This window comes from Photinus pyralis, unplaced genomic scaffold, assembly GCF_008802855.1.
Source record: "Photinus pyralis isolate 1611_PpyrPB1 unplaced genomic scaffold, Ppyr1.3 Ppyr1.4_LG1, whole genome shotgun sequence".
NCBI lineage: Eukaryota > Metazoa > Arthropoda > Insecta > Coleoptera > Lampyridae > Photinus > Photinus pyralis.
Window position 1 is genome coordinate 59,233,584 of NW_022170249.1, and position 21,927 is coordinate 59,255,510.

Sequence of the window (21,927 nt, forward strand, 5' to 3'; positions counted from 1 at the left end):
GTCCGACGAGTTCTAAATAGGAACACGGATTTAAATCCATTCTGTCTAAAAGTTGTAGGAACTCTTTCGGTCTTTTTGATTCATTTTACACTTTTGATCAGTTATTCAATAAACTTTATTTTGTTTTTCCAATTCACTAAGTGTGTTATTTGCGTTGTACCTTTCCGATAGTAAGCTTGGGTACGAGTGAGCGAGACCTACATAATTAATAAAAGCATAACACTGAAGGAGTTCGGGAAAATTTCATTTTTTTCAGATTTTTTTCTAAATTAATTAAATTTTTGCCGGGGCCCCTTTTAAGTCGGGCCCGTCTTCATTGCGTACATTTGAGACATTGTAGTTACGCCACTGCTTAAGAGCTTTTTCAACTGGTCCAACAGGTTCGTGAAGCGGTCCAGCAGGTTTTTCAACTAGTCCAACAGCTTATCCACCTAGTTCAACAGCTATATTTGGTTTTAGACTGGCACCGGTTCCAAAATACGGTGGTCCGCTTCACGAACCTGAAAGGGAAGGGCGTAGGATCTGCACGTGTCTAATTGTTGTGACGTCACGAGCTCATCTGATTGGTTTGACGTCCCTTCCTGGGCCTGAACGAACATAGGTTTTCTACTCACCCATCGTCTTATGTTTTATCATAAAAGTCAACATACTGACCAGCGCAAAGGACATAATATGGCCACTTAGGGTGCGTCCACCAGAACTACCTAACTATATTTGCGCTTTTTACAGTATAAGCATGCTTACTGAACGCATTACTAATCAGATTGTTTGCAAGCGGTCGCCATTTTTTAAATCGTAATTTAAGCTCGCTGAAAAATTCTATAATAGCACATATTGCACAAAAAAGTCAACACTTTTGTATTTTAAAGATAAATCGAGTAATAAATGAATATGGGAGCATTCTATGTATAGGTCGGTGTATCGGGTCTTGTTTAAAAAAAAGGATTACAAAGTTGTTAGGCTAACAATGTTGAAAAGGCATGTGATTGGATGTTTTCGCAAAGAATGATGTTATTCTTTGAAAAAACATTTTACACACCAAGATTAGATACATGATGCGTATGCGCGGAATTTAGCCAGCAGCGAATAAAGTTGAAAAATGACATTAAAAAAAAACGCCTCGTACTTCAATGGACATACCGATCTTTACAAAAGTATTCTCTTTTTTAATCGTGACTGCAAGATTCACAGAGAAAATCCTTTTGAAAGGATGTCACGAACCTGGCTCACAAAACCTTATCTCAATTGAAATTTAGGATTCTGTGTTTGGATTATTAGTCTTAGATTCTAGTTCTCACAGGATATGATTCCATACGTCCAACTATGGCAATCAAATGTAAGACTTAGGTAGGAATTAAATGGGCCTCACTGGTTCAAAGACAGGTTTGAGCATTAAAGTGTTTAGGCGCATAGTGGAGCTAGTTTCAAGTGAAATTGCATCTAAACACAAGACACAATGGCGGCAGAAACAATTTTTAAAAAAGTTGGGAAACAATATAGGCATCAGGTGTAACCCAGTGTTGGACAATGTACCCGATGTGGTTGAACATCCTGAACTGAAGAGAACTATATATTATCACAATTAAAATCCCTGGATTGATACTGAACACTCAGTACCTATAGGGCTGCGTCGCTATACTAAAAGCAATATCACCGCAGCAAAGTGGAGATACTTCAGTGACTTGAGAATACACTTATTAGGTTGTGATATAATAATGAGTAATAGTATCATGTGTGGTTATTACATATTAGGTTGCAACTTCGAATGCCCATAGACCATGTGAATTATTTTTAAAATTAAGGTGTTAAGATTAAAACAGCAAATAAATAAGGTACAAATTACTGTAATTATTTTATATATACATACAGTTATCGAAATCATATACAGCAGCATACACCAAATAAATTCTTATATCATTTACCTCCTCTTAACATATTTATGAATTCTGCTTCAATTCTAAACTTGCCTCTCTAACAATAACAATTACTCTCACTTAACCAATCTTTTCAGAATAAAGCAGAATTCATTCACAATTTGTACTTCAACACAGCTCACATAACTAAAAAATTTGTTATGTACTCATAATCTATCATTAATTCCTTACAATCTAAATATCTTGCACTTAATAAGAAATCTAAAATATAAGTAATGTGGCTATAATTCAGACTTTTATATGTTTAATCACGAATAGTTATTATGCAATACAATTCTTGTTAATATTTTCAAACCAAACATCTTGTGCATTACTACACTTCAACTTAAGTTTCTGCCTTAGTGTTTGTGATGGTGTTGGTATTGATGACAAATAAACATTAACAAAAATTTCTTCAATTTTGCACGCATAAATAAAAGTCTACTTAATTAAGTGCAAATCTCAATAGTTTACATGCAACATTACAGAACATAAATCACATTTAGTGCAACAATACACAATAAAATTTGGACAAAAATTAAACTTCACTATGCACCTACGTTTCGCAGAGTGCACCGTAAAACAAAACAAAAATTAAATCTATATTAGAAAAAGTGTTATATAAAAATATGTTTAATACAACATTTATTCTTTTTGTTGCTAAACCTAAACTGCTAGGCACAAAAAGGTAGTTAGGCGACTTATTTTAATAACCATAATGCAATACAGTTTATCACCCACTTTGTAGGTAACAAACCAAAAACCTTTAAAATGCAAAATTGGACAAGTTTAGACTAGAGAAATTTTTAAAAAACATTTGTGATCACAGAAAATATACAAATTTTGATTCTACTCTGACAGTTTAACGAGACCACAAAAAATGATGCAAATTACATACTCTAGAAACCTTATAGCGAAACCGACGAACTCCTAATTATCGCCAGCTGCATCTAAATTAACTACGCTTTCAGGAATGCGGCATCGAGAAATGCCACGCAAATATAGCCAGATGATAATTAAAGAGTGCGTCGTAACATTGAATAAAAACTAATACTTGTAAGAAATAATTCATCCGAATGAAAGAAATACATACTAGATGAGTACTATTCAGGTCTTATATAAAATAATGATATAGCTCACAAAAGTTTGTTAATAGCAATTCTACACAGGATAATGGATCGGAAGAGAGTTTCTATTGTCTGCTATCACACATACTTAGACAAATGTCTGATGGGCGAGAATAGAAGGTTATGCTAATATGATCAATTTTAAATGCATTTTAGTGCTGAGTTTGAATAATTCTAGTACATTTTCTAGAAATGCACACAATGGAAATGTTTGTCATAATTGATATTTTATTTTTTTATTGTTTGATACTTATAAAATGGAAGGAATTTGCTATCAATTCAGATGATTCACTGCAACTTTTGGAACTGTATTCTTCACAGGTTCTGCAGACACAGACCCTGTGTGATTGGATGTATTTTCGAATTCATTGAGAACTGTTGAGCACACCAGAAAACAAAGACAGTAGTGAAATTAGGATGGTGCAACATGCTGCGGAGAAACTAGGGATAACTCAATTTCTACTAAAGACTTTGATCATCGGAAATAAATTCCGAATGGAGATTATCCTGGTGATGAAGAAATGTATCAAGGAGTTACCCACTGAGCTGGATGACGCTTACATGATGAAAATGGACAGACGCTGTAAATTAATCCTAATCCAAGGAATAGCAAATATTCACTTACAGTATGTAACGTCCTGCGAGAGAGTCTACAACATGTGGAAGGCTCTGGAGAGGGTGTTCAAAACGAAAGGATTTATGATGAAATACAGAAGGACTCGAGAGTCACTTTATCAACTTCGAGAACTGTGTTGCAGAACTAATGAGCGTTGGATCCAAGCTGGAGGATGTTAAAATCGTATGCGATCGTCACGGCAATGGAGACTCTTGAACCAGAAAAGCTTACACTATCATTTGTGAAGGGAAAACTTCTGGATTATCAGGTGAAGAAGCTCAGTCAAGAACAAAGAGGGAGCAACGATTCATTGGCATTCCACATGCAGCAGAGGCAGTTCGTGAAATGGTCTATTCATTTCAAAGGAACTACCTTCAAGTGTTACCATTGTGGGAAACCAGGGCACAAGAAGTCAGAGTGTAGACAACTGAAGCATGCCAACAATGTTCAGTAAGAGGTCGCGTTCATGGTGTCGACTGAGGAGAGTGTCAGGCGGTATATCGACTCTGGAACCACAGCCTAGATGGTCAACGAGGTCGAAATACTTTCAGTTTGAAAAATGACGGAAGCTGAATTGAATGTATTTTTCGGCTTTGATGAGGGAATTGTGAAAAATAGAACTACATGTTGACCTGAAATATAATTTTATTAGAAACCTTATTAGTGACTGTAACCTACATCAACACTCAAAATCAGCTCACGGATATACAGGGTGTATCGAAATTCGCGCACACGGATTATGAGATGGTGTTATACGACAAAAACTGAACAAAAAGTTCCTCTACCAGTTTTCCATCAGACCGCTATTTTTCGAGCTACCGCGGTTTTAAACATCTCCGCCCCCCCCCTACGCTGCGCCACTGGTTAAACTTAATAATAACACATTTTTAAAAACACGTGGCACCGCAACATTACCGTTGAGTAGAACTTCTATCTTCTAAAACCGTTAGCATCTGGTAGCCGCTGCAGAGGATGTCGCAACTCGTATAAACGCACCGCTTGCGCTGCTCGATTATTACAAGCCGCAAGTGCCATCAGCATATCGTAATATTCTCGATTTGAATAATTACCGGCCATTATTTCGCAATTTGAATTGTACGATAATTACAATAAATTGTTTTGAACTATCTTTTGTTTTCCGGCATTTTCATTTTCAGATTTTTCAAACAACAACTCGAAAAGTGCCGGTCTGATCAAAAACTGGTACAGGAACTTTTTATTCAGTTTTCATTGTATAACACCTTCCCACAGTCCGTGTGCGCGAACTTCGAAACACCCTGTATTCCCAAATAATCTTTACTACTATGCCCCCAAAAGTGCCATACTTTTCGTTTCCTCTCTAATTTTTTTCTCCGTAACCATAACACAATACAATGGAACTAACAGTCTAAGATTCCACATAAGGTCAACCTTGGCTCATCTGTTTACTGAGTGAAATATATTTTTTAGCAATCTCAAGGTGCGTTCGTTTATGGGTTCTGATCACTCTTTTTGCTTTAAAGCGTTCGTTTATTGGTGCACCAGACAAAATGTTAACTCCGTATAGTTTTTTTTAATTACAAAACACTCCATCTAATGAGAGAGTGCAATAGACGCGATCACGTGGTCATGTTTATTTTAGCCTTTGTGCCTTCTCTGATTGACAGTTATTGTTCGCAATTTATTTCATAAAGATAATTGGGACATCATTTGCGTCTGCAATGAATATTTCTACACATTCACATGATTCGACCAGCAAAAATGTATAAAATTTACAGGTTATGTTTAAGCTCAATACCGTTTGTTTATGGTGCAGTTATTAATTTACTCCAGTGATCACGTGACCTTTTACACCGTATGCTCTGCTCACTTCTGAAAAGGAAAATCGAACACAGCTTTGATATGTAAACAAACGCATTAAATTAAAATTCTGTCTGCTTCTATCACATGGAAAGAGCGCATGCGCATGCTTTTACATTGATGCGTCCATGGCCTAATAAGAGTATGGTCTGCTATTCCCGTGAACGAAATCTCGCACAAGTCGCGCATGACGTCACGCGGTTCTGTACACTGAAATATTGTACGCGCGTATAAGAATGAATTTGCACTAATAATTTCGGTATTACATTTCATGACGTGTAAATACAATTAATTACTTCATTACAATGGTTCATTGTGCGGTGTACGGTTGTAGTAACAACAGTAGAAAAACTAAAGACATAAGTTATTATAGATTTCCTAAACGAGATGATATTAAAAGTCGATGGATAAATAGCTGCAGCAGAGACGATAAAATAAATATATCATCAGGTAAGATGCGTTATTGAAGACATAATTATTTCTCTTAACCTTGAATATACCTTACTTTAGCTAGAATATGTTCAATTCATTTTGATCAAGATGATTTTCATATGTCTCTTCGACATAGGCTGATGAATTATTTACCCTCAAACGCTCGCAAATTAAAGGAAAATGCGATACCAAGAAAGCATTTATACAAACAAACACGAACTGAAAGTAAGTCTAATTTGGAAAGAAATTTACGGGCAAAAAAAAGAGAACAAAAGCAAGTAGTAAGCGACCTACTACATGAAATTTCCGGCAACTCCGAAGAAGTTCCGCAACAAACGGATAATTTGAGCACGGTTTGTGTAAGCTCTGATCCAAACGACAGTGTCGTACTAGATCTGAAAAAGCAAATAGCTCAATTAGAGGAAAGTAATTTGGAACTAATTTTACAAAATACGGAATTGTCGCAAGAAAACAATTTGTTGACAAATAAACTGGGGAAAACGACTAAAAACTTAGAAGAAGCAATGAAGACATTGAATTCATTGTTTACACCTGGGCAAATAAAATTACTTATGAATAAAACCACTCGTGTTTGTTGGTCTGCTGAAGATATTTCTGCAGCAATTTCTTTACGAAGCGTTAGTCCAAAGGCTTATAGGTAGGTCCTTTATTAGATATTTATCAGAATTACTTTTAATAATTTTAATTTTTAGGTACCTACGACAAAAATTACATTATCCTCTTCCTGCTTTGTCAACGTTACGAAAATGGGCTTCTAAGTTTACAATATCCGAAGGTTTATTATCAGAAGTACTAAGATTAATGAAGTTTAAGGGTAAAAGTATGACAAATATGCAAAAGGTTACTATCCTTAGTTTCGATGAAGTTTATTTATCTGATGAAATTTGTTTTGATAAACAAGAACAGCGAATAATTGGTCCTTGTAAATCGGCACAAGTTGTAATGGCGCGAGGACTTTTTTCAGATTGGAAGCAACCAATTTACTTTAAATTTGATCAAGCTATGACAAAAGGTATTTTGTTTGAAATAATTAGGAAAGTGGAACCGTATTATTCCGTGGTTGCGATTGTCTGCGATATGGGAGCTAGTAATCAAGGATTGTGGAAATCTTTAAATATCGATTGGAATAACAATAATTTTTTCCCTAATCCGTCTGATAATGAGAAAAAAATTTACGTGTTTGCAGACATACCACATCTACTAAAATTGGTTAGAAATAATTTCCTTGATCACGGCTTTACAATTGACAACTCTAAGATAAACTCTCAGTGTATACAATATATGATAAAAAATTCCAACACTGACTTAAAAGTGGGCTATAAAATATCTCAGTATCATCTTGATGTTAAGCAAGCTCAACGCCAAAATGTAAAAGTTGCGGCTCAACTGTTCTCACATACAACTGCAAAAGCTCTACAATGGTGTGGTCATCAAGGTATAATCAAAGAAAATTGGGAAGCGGCTGCGAATTTACTCGAATTAGTTAATACTTGGTTTGATATTTTTAATTCCAAAATTAAGTTTGGAACGCATAAAGCCAAACATGCGTATGGAATTGACATAAATGCTCAAAATAGTATTATTCGTGAAATGACACAATTTATGACTAGGATGAAGGTGGGAAACCATAAGCACATGTTACCTTTTCAGCGGGGTGTAATTGTATCTAACAGATCCTTAATAGATTTGTACAACGAGTTAAGAAATAGGTACGATACGGAGTATGTTTTGACAAGTAGACTTAACCAAGATTTGTTGGAAAACTTTTTTTCATATGTTCGTGGTATGGGAGGACCACATGAGAATCCTTCGCCTGTAGACTTCAAATATAGATTAAAATTATATATATTAGGAAAACATTCCGATGCCGTTTTTGTTGATAAAAAAAATACCTTCGAAACCGCCGGCGAAAGCTGCCTCGCTCAACCATTACACGACTTGGCAGAAATGAATTCTTGTTTAACGGGCCAACTATTGCAAGAAGGTATTGGTGAAATACTACTTCAAAATGAAATTTATGATGAGGACATTAATTTTGCTCAAGAAACATCGAGCATTCATAAAGAGGGTTTACTATATATAGCTGGTTACGTTGCACACAAATTAAGAACGAGATACCCATTCTTAGGCGAAAAGGCCGAATTTGAAAAAGGCGGTAATTGGATAAATTTTATATCTGAAGGGAACTTGACAAAGCCAACAAATTTTTTCGCTGTTGCCGCAGAGAAAATGGAGTATTACTTTAATCACGTGCACGGCGAGAACATTTGCCACGATTCTAAAATTATTGAAAAAGTAATTAACTTAATGCATCAAAACTGTGATACGACATTAATACCTATACCTAACGACGCTCTCGAATACTTAGTTAAAGTAAGAACGTATATCCGAATTCGGGAACTAAATAAGACAATGAAAAGCTGCGGAACTTCTGTAGAAAGACGAAAATATGTGAAAAAACTGAAGAAAATGGTTTAGTAGCTAATGAAAAAGAACTCTTAAGTTGTAAATAGTCTGAATTAATGTTTTGTTCATGGTATTGAATAAAAAGTTTTGTTCATATTTTAGATTAAATCCTAATGATTTTTACTTTGTTTTTGTAATACAACACAGTTTGTTACGTAGATATATGCAGATAAGCTCTAATTAGGCGTAATCACTTTATGAATGAAAACTTTTCACCGTAATTGTTAGGCTTTCTTACTTATTCTTATAGTGCGGCGGCAGAGCCTCAAAATCGTTCATATACCCAATCAAGTGGTACAACCACATGTGTTATATATCAGATTACGCGGAATAAAAAGATATATCAGATGCATATAGTTTAGACGTCGGCAATTGGTCGAGCTAAAAGTTATTCACAAAAAACTTCAAAAAATGTATCAGTTTTATCGGATCTCTCACTCCGCGAAAATTTATTTTTATAAAACTGTGTTTATACTAGAGGATAGATAATTTTATATGCTTTCCAATGGTATATAATAATCTGAACAAATGTTATAACCAATGAGGCCAAAAAATAGAAATATTATGGGAGTTTTGCCGGCACCAGTTCGTTTCAGAACCGCGTGACGTCACATCAACGCCCGCCGACTAATGCACTATGCGCAATAGCAGACCATACTCTTATTAGGCCATGGATGCGTCCTTCTCTTTCACCGCAATTCTAAGTAGCGTGCGAGAGAGAAACATGTTTATGAATGCAAAGGCTCCATGTGATAGAAACAGTCAAAAATATTCATTACATTAATTTTAATTAGGGTACTCGGTAAACAGATGAGCAAAGGATGACCTTATGTGGAATCTTGTACTATAACAAATTTTAGTAGTTTTCAGGCATGCCACTGCAGATTTTTGCTGCTCCAAGATGGCATGATAATTGACAGCTTTCGAACATGAAAATGACTAATCCAAATCCAGATTCAGAACACACAAAAATACTGTGACCTTTGAGCGAGCAACAAATATGGTCAAATTTTTTTACGAAATGTCTGTAGTACACTTACGTCCCAGTTGACTTTTTTTAACCTTTTGGACACTAAGGCTAACTGTCTAATTATCATACAAGGATCCGGTAAATACTAACATTTGTCGAGAATTTTTATTGGTACTCACGTTTAGAGGTGCACACTTTAGTGGTAAGAACTTTTGAAAAAGTTTGAGAAACTCAAAAATAGTATACTTACCAAAAAACTACGCAAAGTTGCTAATTCCCTCCTTGTATGTGTTTTAAAGGTTACGCAAATTTTGGGAATTTGGTGTTAAACATTTTGGGCACTTGGATTAATCAAAAGAAAGGTTTGATTTGAGTCTGCTCAATTTTTTTTTATATTCTCGGACCGGTTTTTCATGTTACCGTTAATTTAATCTGACAGTTAGCTTCCGTGAAAACAAATGTATTCACGAAGGAGGCTATCCATCAGATAAGTTTAACTAACATGAAAAACTGACCATAAGAATGCATATTTTGTCATTGCTGTAATTAGAGCACAAGGAATCAAAGGAAAAAGACAAAAAATCACACAAGAAAACAGAACAAATGCTGCCCCAATGAGAACCTGAAGGCAGCAATAACACTGATTGTCAGACTACTTGAAATGTACTTCAGGCATTAAAACTTTTTCTATAATTAAGCAAAAACTAAAAAAAAGTTAATCAAACATGTACAGGGTGGCCAACTAAGAATGCGAGGCATTGTATCTGAGAACCTATCCATCGCAGAGGCTTGCGTTAAAAAAATTTCTTACTAAAACGGCCACGGGCAAAACCTGGAAAATATTTTTAAGTTTCTGAAATGACTGCTATCTGGAATCTAAAAAAGTGATATTTCTGTAAATTCCGCTATATTAACCTAACAAAAAACTGTCCAGCCTTTGAAGTTGACGATAATCTGAACAATTTTTGTTTGACAATTTTTCCTGTATCTCTAAAAATGAAGTGGTGGGGGGTATTCAAAGGTTTCCGTAAAGAACACCCTGTATCTTCGAAACGGCTGAGCCGATTTAAACAAACTCTGGTTAGTTCAAAAGAGCTATTCTTCAGCTACAAATAAAATACTATTTGAAGTTTTGTTAGTTTCACATATCACCGCTTGAGGGCTTTTTTCGACATTCCGACAGAAATGGTTAATTTTCTCAAAAAATTAAATGCATGCGGCTATTGCAGAAACTTAAAAATATTTTCCAGGTTTTTCTCGTGGCCGTTTTAGTAATAAATTCTTTAACCGCAAGCCTCTACGATGGACAGGTTCCCAGATACAGTACCTCGCATTCTTATTTGGCCACCCTGTACATTGAGAAACTATTGTAACGAATCGGTTCCCTTATTTTTCACTAAAAATATTCAAATTTGATAATGCACTATTTTGTATGATTAGCTTATAGTTTAATTACACTCTATTAGATTGAGATAACAATCGAAATCCTTGCATGGAGACATTGTTACTTGATGTACTACCAAAAAATAACCAACTTTCAAGCACCGTACTGGTATGTGTATATGAAGCAGACGTCTCTTCCAAAACTACTTTCACTAGCTTAGCAATATGCTAAGAAAGATGTCAAAAAAACGACCGTGTATTGCATTTAGTTATTAGAGAAATAGAAACTATGTACAACTTATATCACAAAAGCTACATCAATAATTTACTTATGACAGTAATGCATACCATAAAACAGATTTATATATAAAAAGCATCGACACCATTTTATTAAACTGAGATGATCACTGGTACCCAATACCAGAAAGCAAACTTATGTACTTCCATCAAGGATACATAATACTTCTACGTAAACTAAAACTGTTAATTGAAACATATTGCAAGCGAAGTTAATGAAGGAAGAAGTGAAAAGGAAACAACGACTATTAGATGACTCAATCAATGTAACATAAAGCTAAGACAGAGATATAATAGCTTTACCTAAAACGATAACAGAATTTTTTTGTTTACTTAATTTTAAATTTTGGTAATAGTCAATATAAATTTTCATATTTACAATATTCGGACAATTTTTTAAAAATTTATTAAAAATAAAATTTATCTTTTACTAACATTACCGTAAACTACAAATGATCGTTCCTGCCATTTTTAAAATCGGGTTGGCTACCACCGCTACGATTAATTTCGTCGAGTGCGGCGGAAACGTTTTTGTTAACGTTATAGTTTCCGTCGCACATTTGGCCTTCGAAAGTAAAATTATTCTTATTGTCACCTATTAAAACGTCGCAACTCAAATTTGTATCGTTAACGTTGAATATATCTACGTTATCGTACATTTCGTCGTGATTCTCCGCAGTTTGAAAATAGGGTACGTTCGGATTAACCTCATCCTCGGCGGATAATTTCTCTTTTATCGGCTGACCGTTTAGCAAATAATCTTGGCCGTGATTGAATGAGAAGTTATGATTGGGTGCTAGAGGTGTGGAGGGATAGGATCGGCGATTTCGCGGGAAATGAAATTTGGATACCGAACCGGGTACTGGTGTGGTCGGCACGGATCGTGACGGATTGCATTTTAACGAAGGGTTGAGTTCGGACTCGAGATCGAGCTCGATACTTTGAGAGCGCCCCAGCGTTCTTAAGTTCGGCAGCACGTTCACGTGGCGCTGCGTCACCTTAAACTGCTGCACATTATCGTAGCATTCGCCAGGTAATGGTAAATCCATGTGACCGCCCACATTATGAGCGCCAACGGCGTTCGGATTTGTAAATGTGTTTAGTTCGGAGGGCGTTTTCATTGTGTCTATGGTGTTAAGAATTTTATTCATGTTAAGATTTTCGGTCGCGTTAAACGAATCGAAATCGCCAAATTCGTTTGTAACGGTAGGAGCTTGGGTCGAAAACGGAAACTGAGATTGGTAATAGTTCTCTTGAGCCGGTGAAAGCAAATGCTGATTTGATTTCAAAGACATTTGATGTAAAGGAACAGACTGTGATCGGTAGCTCGCCTCAACATTTGAAGGAGGACCTTGACTCGACAACAGCTGAGTGATTTCGGCCGATAAATTATCGCCGGCGTGCGGTTGATAGCGGGACGAATAGGGTGGTTTGTTATTGAGAAGCTTTTGAAGTAAGTTCGAGTTTCTATTTTTCATCATTTTGGGACTAGGCGGGGCCGACATGGGTAAGTAACCGTGAATGGGAAAATTATGGATTTCGTTTGAATCGGAGATTTGATTGATCATTTTATCTGGATCGTGCGAAATGTCGACCTCTTGTTTAATTTTCAAATTAGTTTTGACAGAAATAAGCGATTTTTGAGCGTTTGCGAAATTGAACGCGCCGCTACTAGAACTGGGTTGATTAACAATATACGACGAGTTAACATTTTGGTGTATATTACCTTTGGCTTTTGGAACAGGAGTGTTCCTTGGACTAACAAATGGACTTGCGTTAGTACTCGAGCACTTCGACTGCCTGCCAGTTGGCGACATGGGGCCCGGTGAAATCGGAGTGAAATTGAAGTTTTTCCTACGCGTGTTTGGACTTGGTGGAACTGCATCCTCAGGATGGTAGGTTTCAAAACTTACTCTTCGCCTTGCGCCTTCGCTAGTGTAATTACCTCCGTCAAAGCTTTTGGGGTAACACTGTGCCATATTCTTCTGACTCGCTTTTATGAAAGCGCTTGCGTTAGAATTTAGAACTGGCACGGTGTTCAAACCTCCTTGCGCGGTATTGGATTCTAAATTTTGCTGCGTAATAAGAAGCTGACGCAGTTGCGTCAACTTCATTGACATATCCTGATCGGAGGACTGATCTTTGTTTTCAAAGTATTTAACGAGCTCCTCTTCGTGCTCTTGACTGTTATTAGCACCCAAATAATCGTCTAACGCCGATTTGTCGATTTCGGCGACGCTCATCAGCCGTTCTCGCGCGAAAAGTGCCTCGGAACCGACGTCCGCCAATGATGTGAGACTATCTTCGATTTCAGTCTTCACGGGGTCTTGTAGTACTTTCTTTGTAGATTTCTGCTTTTTCTCGGAAGTAGCACCGGAGTAGTTTGTTTCTTGAGATCTATAGTCGCCAGTATAAGGTTGCTGATTACATAAACCGATATCACAAGGTTCTGATTTAGGCTGAATAGCTTTGTACTTGGCACTCTTAGGCCTTTGAGGCGACAGTGCCGGTGAAAATTTATTGATGTTACTACTTAAACGAGGTATGGGAACCTTTCCTGACGGACTTTGTCCAGGTACATTATTCGCATTTTCACTACTCTCAGGTTTATACAATTCATTCGTATACTCACATACTTGATCATTCGCAACCATTTTCTGGAAACTACTAAAGTCAGGTAACGATTGTAGATTAGCAAAATCTAATGATTTATCACAGACAGGTTGTAACTCCTCACATACACTTGCACTACTCTCACCCTCCGTTCCAGGAACTGGTGAAGTATTTGAAGAAACAGAAGGTTGCGTTTGCATCTTACACTTCTTGCTTCTGCCTTTCGATTCAATTTTTGGAGATTGCATCTGTAATAACACCAAATAGTGAAATTGTTGCACACGCATGTTACGTATTTATTTCAAATGATCGATCGATTTTAGACGATCCTTAACGATTATGTTCGCTCTTATGCATTTTCGGTAACGTAGATTATTACTACGAAAATATTCGAAAAAGCTGGCCGTTAAATTTTTCTTCGCTAGAATAGTTGATCTTTAAAATAGACGCATTATTGATATTGGTGTCTCTCCGAAGTTGTTGGAGGATTTGAGTTAACTATTCTACATAATTACAATTTGTATATCCAAATTTTGGGAGTTAAGCGTGGAATCTTAGAAGGTCAATAAAGAACCACGGACGTTTATTAACCCTTTGAATTAAAGGTATGTGTTTTTTTAAATTAGTTTTCAAATTTTGAGTTTAAATTTTTTAGGGTTTTTTTTTATTGTATACTTTGAAATTTAATTTAATTCATCTTGGATGAATGGTTTATGGGCCATTTAATTTCGTCTATCATCGAGAATTCAACAAGCAGAGCAAAATCGTTGCGATCAATTAATCACGTACATCTGTTTATGGGAATGCAGTCCGCTTATCAATAAGTAACACGGCCGCTCGCACAATAGCTGTTGCAGATAAGAATTTGGGGAAATTTGCTAATCCACATCAAGGCGTTCAAGGCTCCATCTTGTACAGTGTAAAAACACGTATGTAATCTGTTCTTTTCATACGATTTTCCAACACATTTTGATCAGCGTGTTTACTAAGAACGTTAATTAATATTTTGTTTGCGCGGATAAAATAAAAATTGCTCTGATCTCATTTTTGGGAGTCAATCCTGGAATTTGAATTAAATGGTGACAATTATCAAAACCAGATTGTGTAAATAAAGTGTTGTCCATATTTTATTTTGTATCAATGTTAAGTGGTCTTTTCGCCCTCTTTTGAGAGGTTTATTTTACTGCCCTGGAGCTAGCCAGGTCAATTTTTCTTGCTGTACTGAATTATAGAAAAAAAAACTTACGTAAGACGCACTTCGGTATAAGTGAAAAATTATAATATAGATAGAGGGTTTGTAGCAGGAGTCGACGTGAACTCCGCTAGTGGAGTCCGCGTATGGTTCACCGACCGTGCAGATATGTAGATGATGGCGACGAATAATCATGCACGCGTAGTTTTTTGTTTGAGCTGATCTTCATATTTTGTGTTATTGTTTTGTCAGTTTGGTTTTCTACCGTACCGTGACGTGAAAAGGGTCATCAGTATTCCATTTCACGGAAGTTGAATTGACGAGGAATCTGTTGCAGGTAAAATTTCTGCTACCCTTCAATTACAAGTTCAGCATCACGCCATCTTCGGGCGGCGAAGCGACTGATCAATATGATTAAAAAGCAGAACGCGCATTGAATCGACTCCACACGGCTCAACGCCGCCGATGGATTTGCTATGCAAACATTTAAATAGGCATCCACGCACTGCGTCGGTTCGGTTACGATACCCCCTTTGACGTAGGCACTATAACTTCGCTGCTACTTATAAATATAAAATGACACCTTAAGACCTGCATTTGCAACTATTAAACGAACTCCCTCTATCCATGTGAAAGTAATCACCTGTGGATACCATTATGGTCAGTCACCGTAAACACAAAAAGTGCGTTGAGTCGCAAAAAATTGCAAGGTTTTAAATTTTTGAGATGTTAGATACCAATAGTGTAAAACCAAGTTTGCAACCTTGACAGACCTGTGCTAACTTCGTGGTGCTTTTTTCAGTTTTTGGTTTACTACAACTTCTAAAGGTCTAGTCATAGCAAATCGATGCATAATCAAATTCAGCAGCCGGGCCCCAAATAATACACAAGGCGCCATATTACAAAAACAAACTTGTTTGCCCATGAAAATCGTGATTAATTTTGGACACCCTGTATGCGATAAATCAATGTGGATTTTGAAAGTATCCTCCGTCAATCCTAGAAGCGCTTGCCAACAGTTGAAAATGGGTACAAAGTGCATTAATGAAAATAAGACTACATCTTTCAAGATTACAAAAAATAAAGATATCTAAAAAAAACAGTTGATAATACATATAGGAAAAACTGCAAATGTATCACGATTTTCTCAGAAATCTATACATTAAGAATGCGAATGACGTGTTGCAATTAAAAATAAGCATGTTAGATTATGTATTGTTTAGTACTTCAATTTAATCATATGTCAATTTGACATCAATGCGGTCAGAAACAAGGATAGTATTATCGAAGAATGACGCAAACTAGTAAGAGAGGCAATTAGTCCATAAGACCCCATACTGCATCTGGAGGTGCGAACGCGCTATAGTATTTGATTACAACTTGGGCGACATGATTCTATTCCTGTACCAGGCAACATCAGTTGCTCAAATAAGTGATGTCCATAAAACATTCACATGTATCATTTCGCAATTTCAAAAATTCACCGTTACAATGCATCTAATAAAACTGTAACATGGTAACAGGCACCATATTGCTAAGTGACAGTTCTGCGGGTGACGTATCCACTAAGCTAAAGCTAAGTTTCGTTCTAATGCCACATGCTTCTTTTGTTCATAGGTTACAAACGTGAGTGTAAACATTTATCTTCCGTTGCTTAGAGTGTGGTATTAAAGCTCACTTTTTTATGAGTTATGATCTCTATATAAGAAAATGTACATGAAATATTTTTATAGTATATCTGAATACACTTTTTACCTCTTTATTATCATGCAAAAAAGGTCTCTCTATATTGTTAATGTCATTCAATGCCATTCAAGTAGGAAAAATATACTGACCTGAACCTTACGTTTCTGTTCCCGAATTATTTCATTCTTCTGCTGAATTTTGCGTTGTAATTGTAATTGTGCTTCTCTGTGTTTTGTGTTGCAAGCAATACTTGATGAAACCAAATCTCCTAAAAAAAATAGAAAGATGCTTCATTGCTATTTCTCGATGACGGTTATCGCGGATACACTGCGCGAATTTTATTTAGGAACAATGGGCGCGTTTAGCCGGGTCACTACTGTCGCAGCGCCAAGGCAACAGTCGTTTGCGCTTAACAGCGTTCGCCATTTTTTCCAGCGAAAAATACTTTCTGCTAGAATAGTCAGCGGAAGGTGGGAGTAAAAGCGCGCATGTACCGTGATAGTTAATTTACAACCTCAGCTCAGTTAATCGGCTGAAATTTGGAGCTGGAAGCAGCTGTGTAAGCGCCGAATACGGCTGAACGCGACCATTGACATCAAACGTATCGACATGAAGACAAACTTCTGTATATCATAGCATAATTATTTTATATGTATTACGTGGTATGGGCTTGGCTCTCACATAGCATCAAAAACAACATAAAAACATGTTAGCTGAATTGGGGTCATCTATATGAAACAGGTGATCGCTTTAGGCTTTAAAGATTCTTTGCTACATTTACAAATTTGCCAATATAGGAAATTTGATATGTGTACCGCTTCATAGGGAAAGAGAACGGAACTAATATGCAATAGAATGGAGGGCGTTAAGATAAGAAACAAATGTCCAAAGCAGATAAAATTCGAAACGCTACAGTGTTGCAGGTTCTAAAAACCTTCGCGATAGAGAATGATAGTACTTTCTGCTCGACTTTCTGCTATACCTTCGCATGTATAAAACAAGTGTAAAAAGTCATTATGCAAACATAAATGAAGAGAGCGTATTTCTCCTAATAATATTAATGTTAGGACCAGGAAAAAATACCGGTAGGCACGAGATCCTTACCCCATTCTCTTTCAAATGAGCTGCCTATAGTCGAAGTCCATACAGTTTAATGAAAAATGGTGGAGCATATACAAATACAATTTTGAAGTGGGCATTAGTTACTTTTATTCGAAGGGTCTACACATGAAACTTTTTTTAATGCTTTCGTAAATAGTATTGCAACAAAGTGCAGCCAATTTTTTCACTTTGAGGAAAATGCGCTAAAAACAGAGTGAACGCTTCGGCGAGTACATAAGTAAATCTGGTGGCTTTCAGGATGACGATTTATATACACTACAAATATGTCCATTTCCTTCAAATCATATTCTGATGACATTTGGCATCGTTGTGATCCATAAGAGCCTGTACTGTAAAGTACAAGTTATTAGAGGAGAAAAAAGTCCCTAGGAAAGTTACTAGATAATATAGGGCTGATTCTAAATTGTGTTGGCGGTCATAAATCTACCATCAACTTTGGAACCTGTAGGGCGGTCTGAAGGCCTGTTTAGAGTTTGCAAGTTTTATTGCGGGCAATAAATATTGCAACAAATAGCAAGTGTTTACAGTTTGCAATTTTCATTGCATAGCACCAACCCTATAACTTTAAATAAGTGTGTACAAAATATCTTCGATTTGTCATTTGCATTTAACTTGTTCTTCACTTATCTATTTATTGTGCATTTCAATCAAGATGAACAACAGAGATGTCAAAATATCTGCACACTTCACATCGTTGGTGCCATAGTAATTCTAGATGTTGGCATTAAAAACTCCTCTAAAATAGTCACCAGAATTGCAATTGTTGCAATGCAATAAAAATCGCTCCGGATCTACTTCTGGCAACAGCTGATCGAAAAGTGCACTTACGCGCATGCGTGCAATAAATATTGGCGCAATTTTTATTGCCCACAATAAAACTTGCAAACTCTAAACAGGCCTTGAGAGTGATACAATCATTCCACAGTCCAATAGAAAACCATTAATAGGGGACTGTATCTTTGCTAGTTCTCAGAGAAGTTATCTAAAGCCCCAGGAAGCGGAGCTGAAGAAGCCTCTAAGCGAAAACATTTAAAATGTGTGGATCTTCGAGCATCTGACGCAATGGGAATCTTGAAGAAAGCAAAAAATGTTTTGAAACTATTGGTTCAAAACTTAGTCACATATTTGAAGACCAAAAATCCAAACTATACCTACAGTGTGTCCATGGAATTGAGGGCACATAAGGTGTATATATATCAAATTTTTTTCGAGTTGGGTCTTCATGTTCTGAGGATCGCTCCTGCATGATCTCAAACTAAGATATTGAAAAAATGAGTAAAGCCAATTAATATACAGGTTGTTTTTTGGGGAATGCTAAAAATTAGTCAATAGTAAACTGTCTTTATTTTAGCAGATATAACAAAAATGTATTTAAAAAAGCTGTTTAGAATTAAATGTTATAGAAGAGCTTAAATTTTCATACAAATCAGCCTACTTTTAATTTTTCACCAGCAGCAAGCAGCAACCAAACTTTTGAACAAACATCAACGCTGATTTGATTAGAAATTGAAAGTCTACCATATCTGTCAAGTTGATATGTCCAAGACGTGATTGTTTTTTTACACGATTTACTGATTTTAAAATTGTTGTCTCATTTTGATAAAAAAAAAATCAAAGTAGACTAATTCGTATGACAATTGAAAGTCTTCCATAACTTTACTCCTGACTAATTTTTAGAATTCTGAATAAAACGAGGCAAAAAAAAACCCTGTATTCATTTGACTATTTTTTATCTTAGTTTTGAGACTAAGCAGGAGCGATGCTCCTCGCGATTCTCAGAACAAGAAATTCCAACTTCCAAAAATTCCAATTCCAAAAATTGTCATATACTATGTGCACTCAATCCGTGGACACACTGTATATAACAATACATGGAAATGCAACTAGGATTTTAGAAACTGTTACAGAATTAACATCAGTGGAAGAAATTTTTAATTTGTAATCTTTTTTTCATTAAATACTACAATTTCATTGAAATAGAGGTAGGTTCAAAATTGTCAATGTAGCGCCTCTTTACCCCTTACCTTTAAAGTAGCCTTTATTAGACGACGTAATTACAGATGCAGCAGTAGAACCATTCCCAACAGAAAGGTTTACAACTAGATAATATGCGAGTGAATGAAATGATGAAAACTGCATGCCGAGTTGTTGCTCCGACCACTCTCTAATTATTGTCCATGCGGCAGACAGAAGTTCTTCGGAACTTGATACAAATTCAGAAGACTGTGAATGAGTAGAAGTGTACTACAAAACAGTGACAACTAAATTAATTAAACTCCCTACCTGAGGTTTATCACCCAGATCGGGTAACAAAGGAGCATCTAACTTATACCGACGACGTAATCCCGCATAGCAATATCTCGAGTTTCCTCTCGTCCCCAAACGCCTAGGTCGCACACGAGGATACACTTGTTTCATGACCTTTCCAAAATCAGCCGTCGACAACGGCTTAATTTTGTTAGGGCCACAAAAGGCACTAAGTAAAATAAGTTAAATAAAAAACCCCCTCATTATGGCAATTACTTACTAATATTCATTATATACGTCCTGTTTTGGCAACGAAAGCTCAGGATCCTCTTCAAGATGCGTCTTAATCCACATAATAGTCTGACTTATTTCCGATCTGCTGCCCAACGGATTTAACGGCTGTCGAAGCGGATCCCCTACATTGCTATATTCCGTCGGTAATTTTAAATACAGCAATAGATGTTCGGTGGGCGTTAACACCTTCACCTGTTCCAAAATGTTATCGATCGTTTTTCTCGAAATTTCGCTAAAACCGTAAAGTTGAGAAAACACCCAAAACAAAAATCTAACCTAATATCCGCCTCGACAGCCTGCTGGATTTGTGAGTTACGTTCGCTTCTACTCTGCGGACCCTTTCCATTGCTATGCTCCTCTATTCTGTTGTTATTTTCGGCCAAATTTGTCGAAATATTTTTCAAATAATTATCTGGTCCATCTAGTTCCATTGCCATATCTTCCAAATTTTTGGACGCCTGTTTTTCCATACTTGCCTGGGAATTTGAAGGAGGTATTTTCTATTTTTTTCATGCTTTTGAGAACATCTGCGACTGTTACGGGCTGCGATAAAAAAACATTTTATTAACTAAAATCAGCTGGAACGTCCATAAAATAAATTCGCTGCTTCCAATTTTTTTATGACGTAATTTGGAAATCGTCCACTTTCGGCTCATGTTCGGCCCATTATTTTCCAGTGTACCAACCGAAATATTATATAACTCCTAGGAATTCCCTAAATTTATTTACACAAGGATGACATAATCTTGATAAAGTACATAAAGCAAATATAATTATGTATAATTACAGCGTGTTATGGAATAAATTAGCATAATTAAGTGTTTTTGATTATTTAAAAATTTACCAAAACAGTCGCAGTTCAGAGTGTCATGTTTTTATTGATATATAGAGTATGTCAACTTTTTTGTTCATAATTTCACATCTCTGCATTGTATTGGTACGATACAATCAAATTGCTTTACCCGAATTTAGGGACAAGAATTGAATTTATACCCAATTTTTTTTCAAAAATTGATTTACATTTTTCCGTTTTATAATTATACAGGGTATCCTAAGATACAGTACCGTAGCGAGCTTTTCCTACGCTCTGTGCAAAAGAATAACCTTTCCCCATAATTTTCTTTAGCCTAAATAAATACGTATATGTATTTTTATAAACTAAGGGTGTAAATATTTTGAATGTACCATCTGAGCATATCGTCAATTCAATAGTAGGTACTCATCAAAGAAGTTTCAGAAATAAGTAAAAGGTAAGCATTTCTTGCGATGTTATGGTATAGTACCTACTTACTTATATTTCTGAAAAATATATGTATGCATTTATACAACCTGTTTCGACAATGCATCCCCAAATTTATATATTGGGCTAATGGGTCTCCCAAAAAATAGATATTTAAATGCGCGTTTTTTTAACGCAATCAAAACTTGAATGTGCATAGAAATAGTAGAAACCTTAATAATAATAAAGAATAATTTTGTTTTTTATAAAAATACAAATAATTAGTAAACCAGTAAAAAAACGTAACCTCGGAATTTATGTAGACACTGTTTCCAAATAATAATACTAATCATTTCCATGACTTGAAAATATATTGTTGTGAACGGCTGTATATTGTATCAGTTATTTTGTGTTCTAGGCATCTGAAATTTTTGCGCCTCATAAACATAGCATTGGTTATACACACTCTGGCAACTGGTGTGTATAATGA

General features: G+C 36.0%; 1 protein-coding gene across 1 annotated transcript; it reads right to left on the bottom strand.

Moving 5' to 3' along the window:
* Nucleotides 1–11,024: 11,024 nt before the first annotated feature.
* Nucleotides 11,025–20,852, bottom strand: LOC116177717. The gene is made up of 6 exons (XM_031496782.1): nucleotides 20,495–20,852; nucleotides 20,205–20,450; nucleotides 19,961–20,153; nucleotides 19,702–19,900; nucleotides 16,705–16,823; nucleotides 11,025–13,925 (listed from the first exon to the last, which is right to left on the bottom strand). Exons 1-6 carry the CDS (start codon nucleotides 20,686–20,688, stop codon nucleotides 11,511–11,513), a joined length of 3,366 nt encoding a protein of 1,121 aa, XP_031352642.1. The 5' UTR covers nucleotides 20,689–20,852; the 3' UTR covers nucleotides 11,025–11,510.
* Between the last annotated feature and the right edge of the window lie 1,075 nt (nucleotides 20,853–21,927).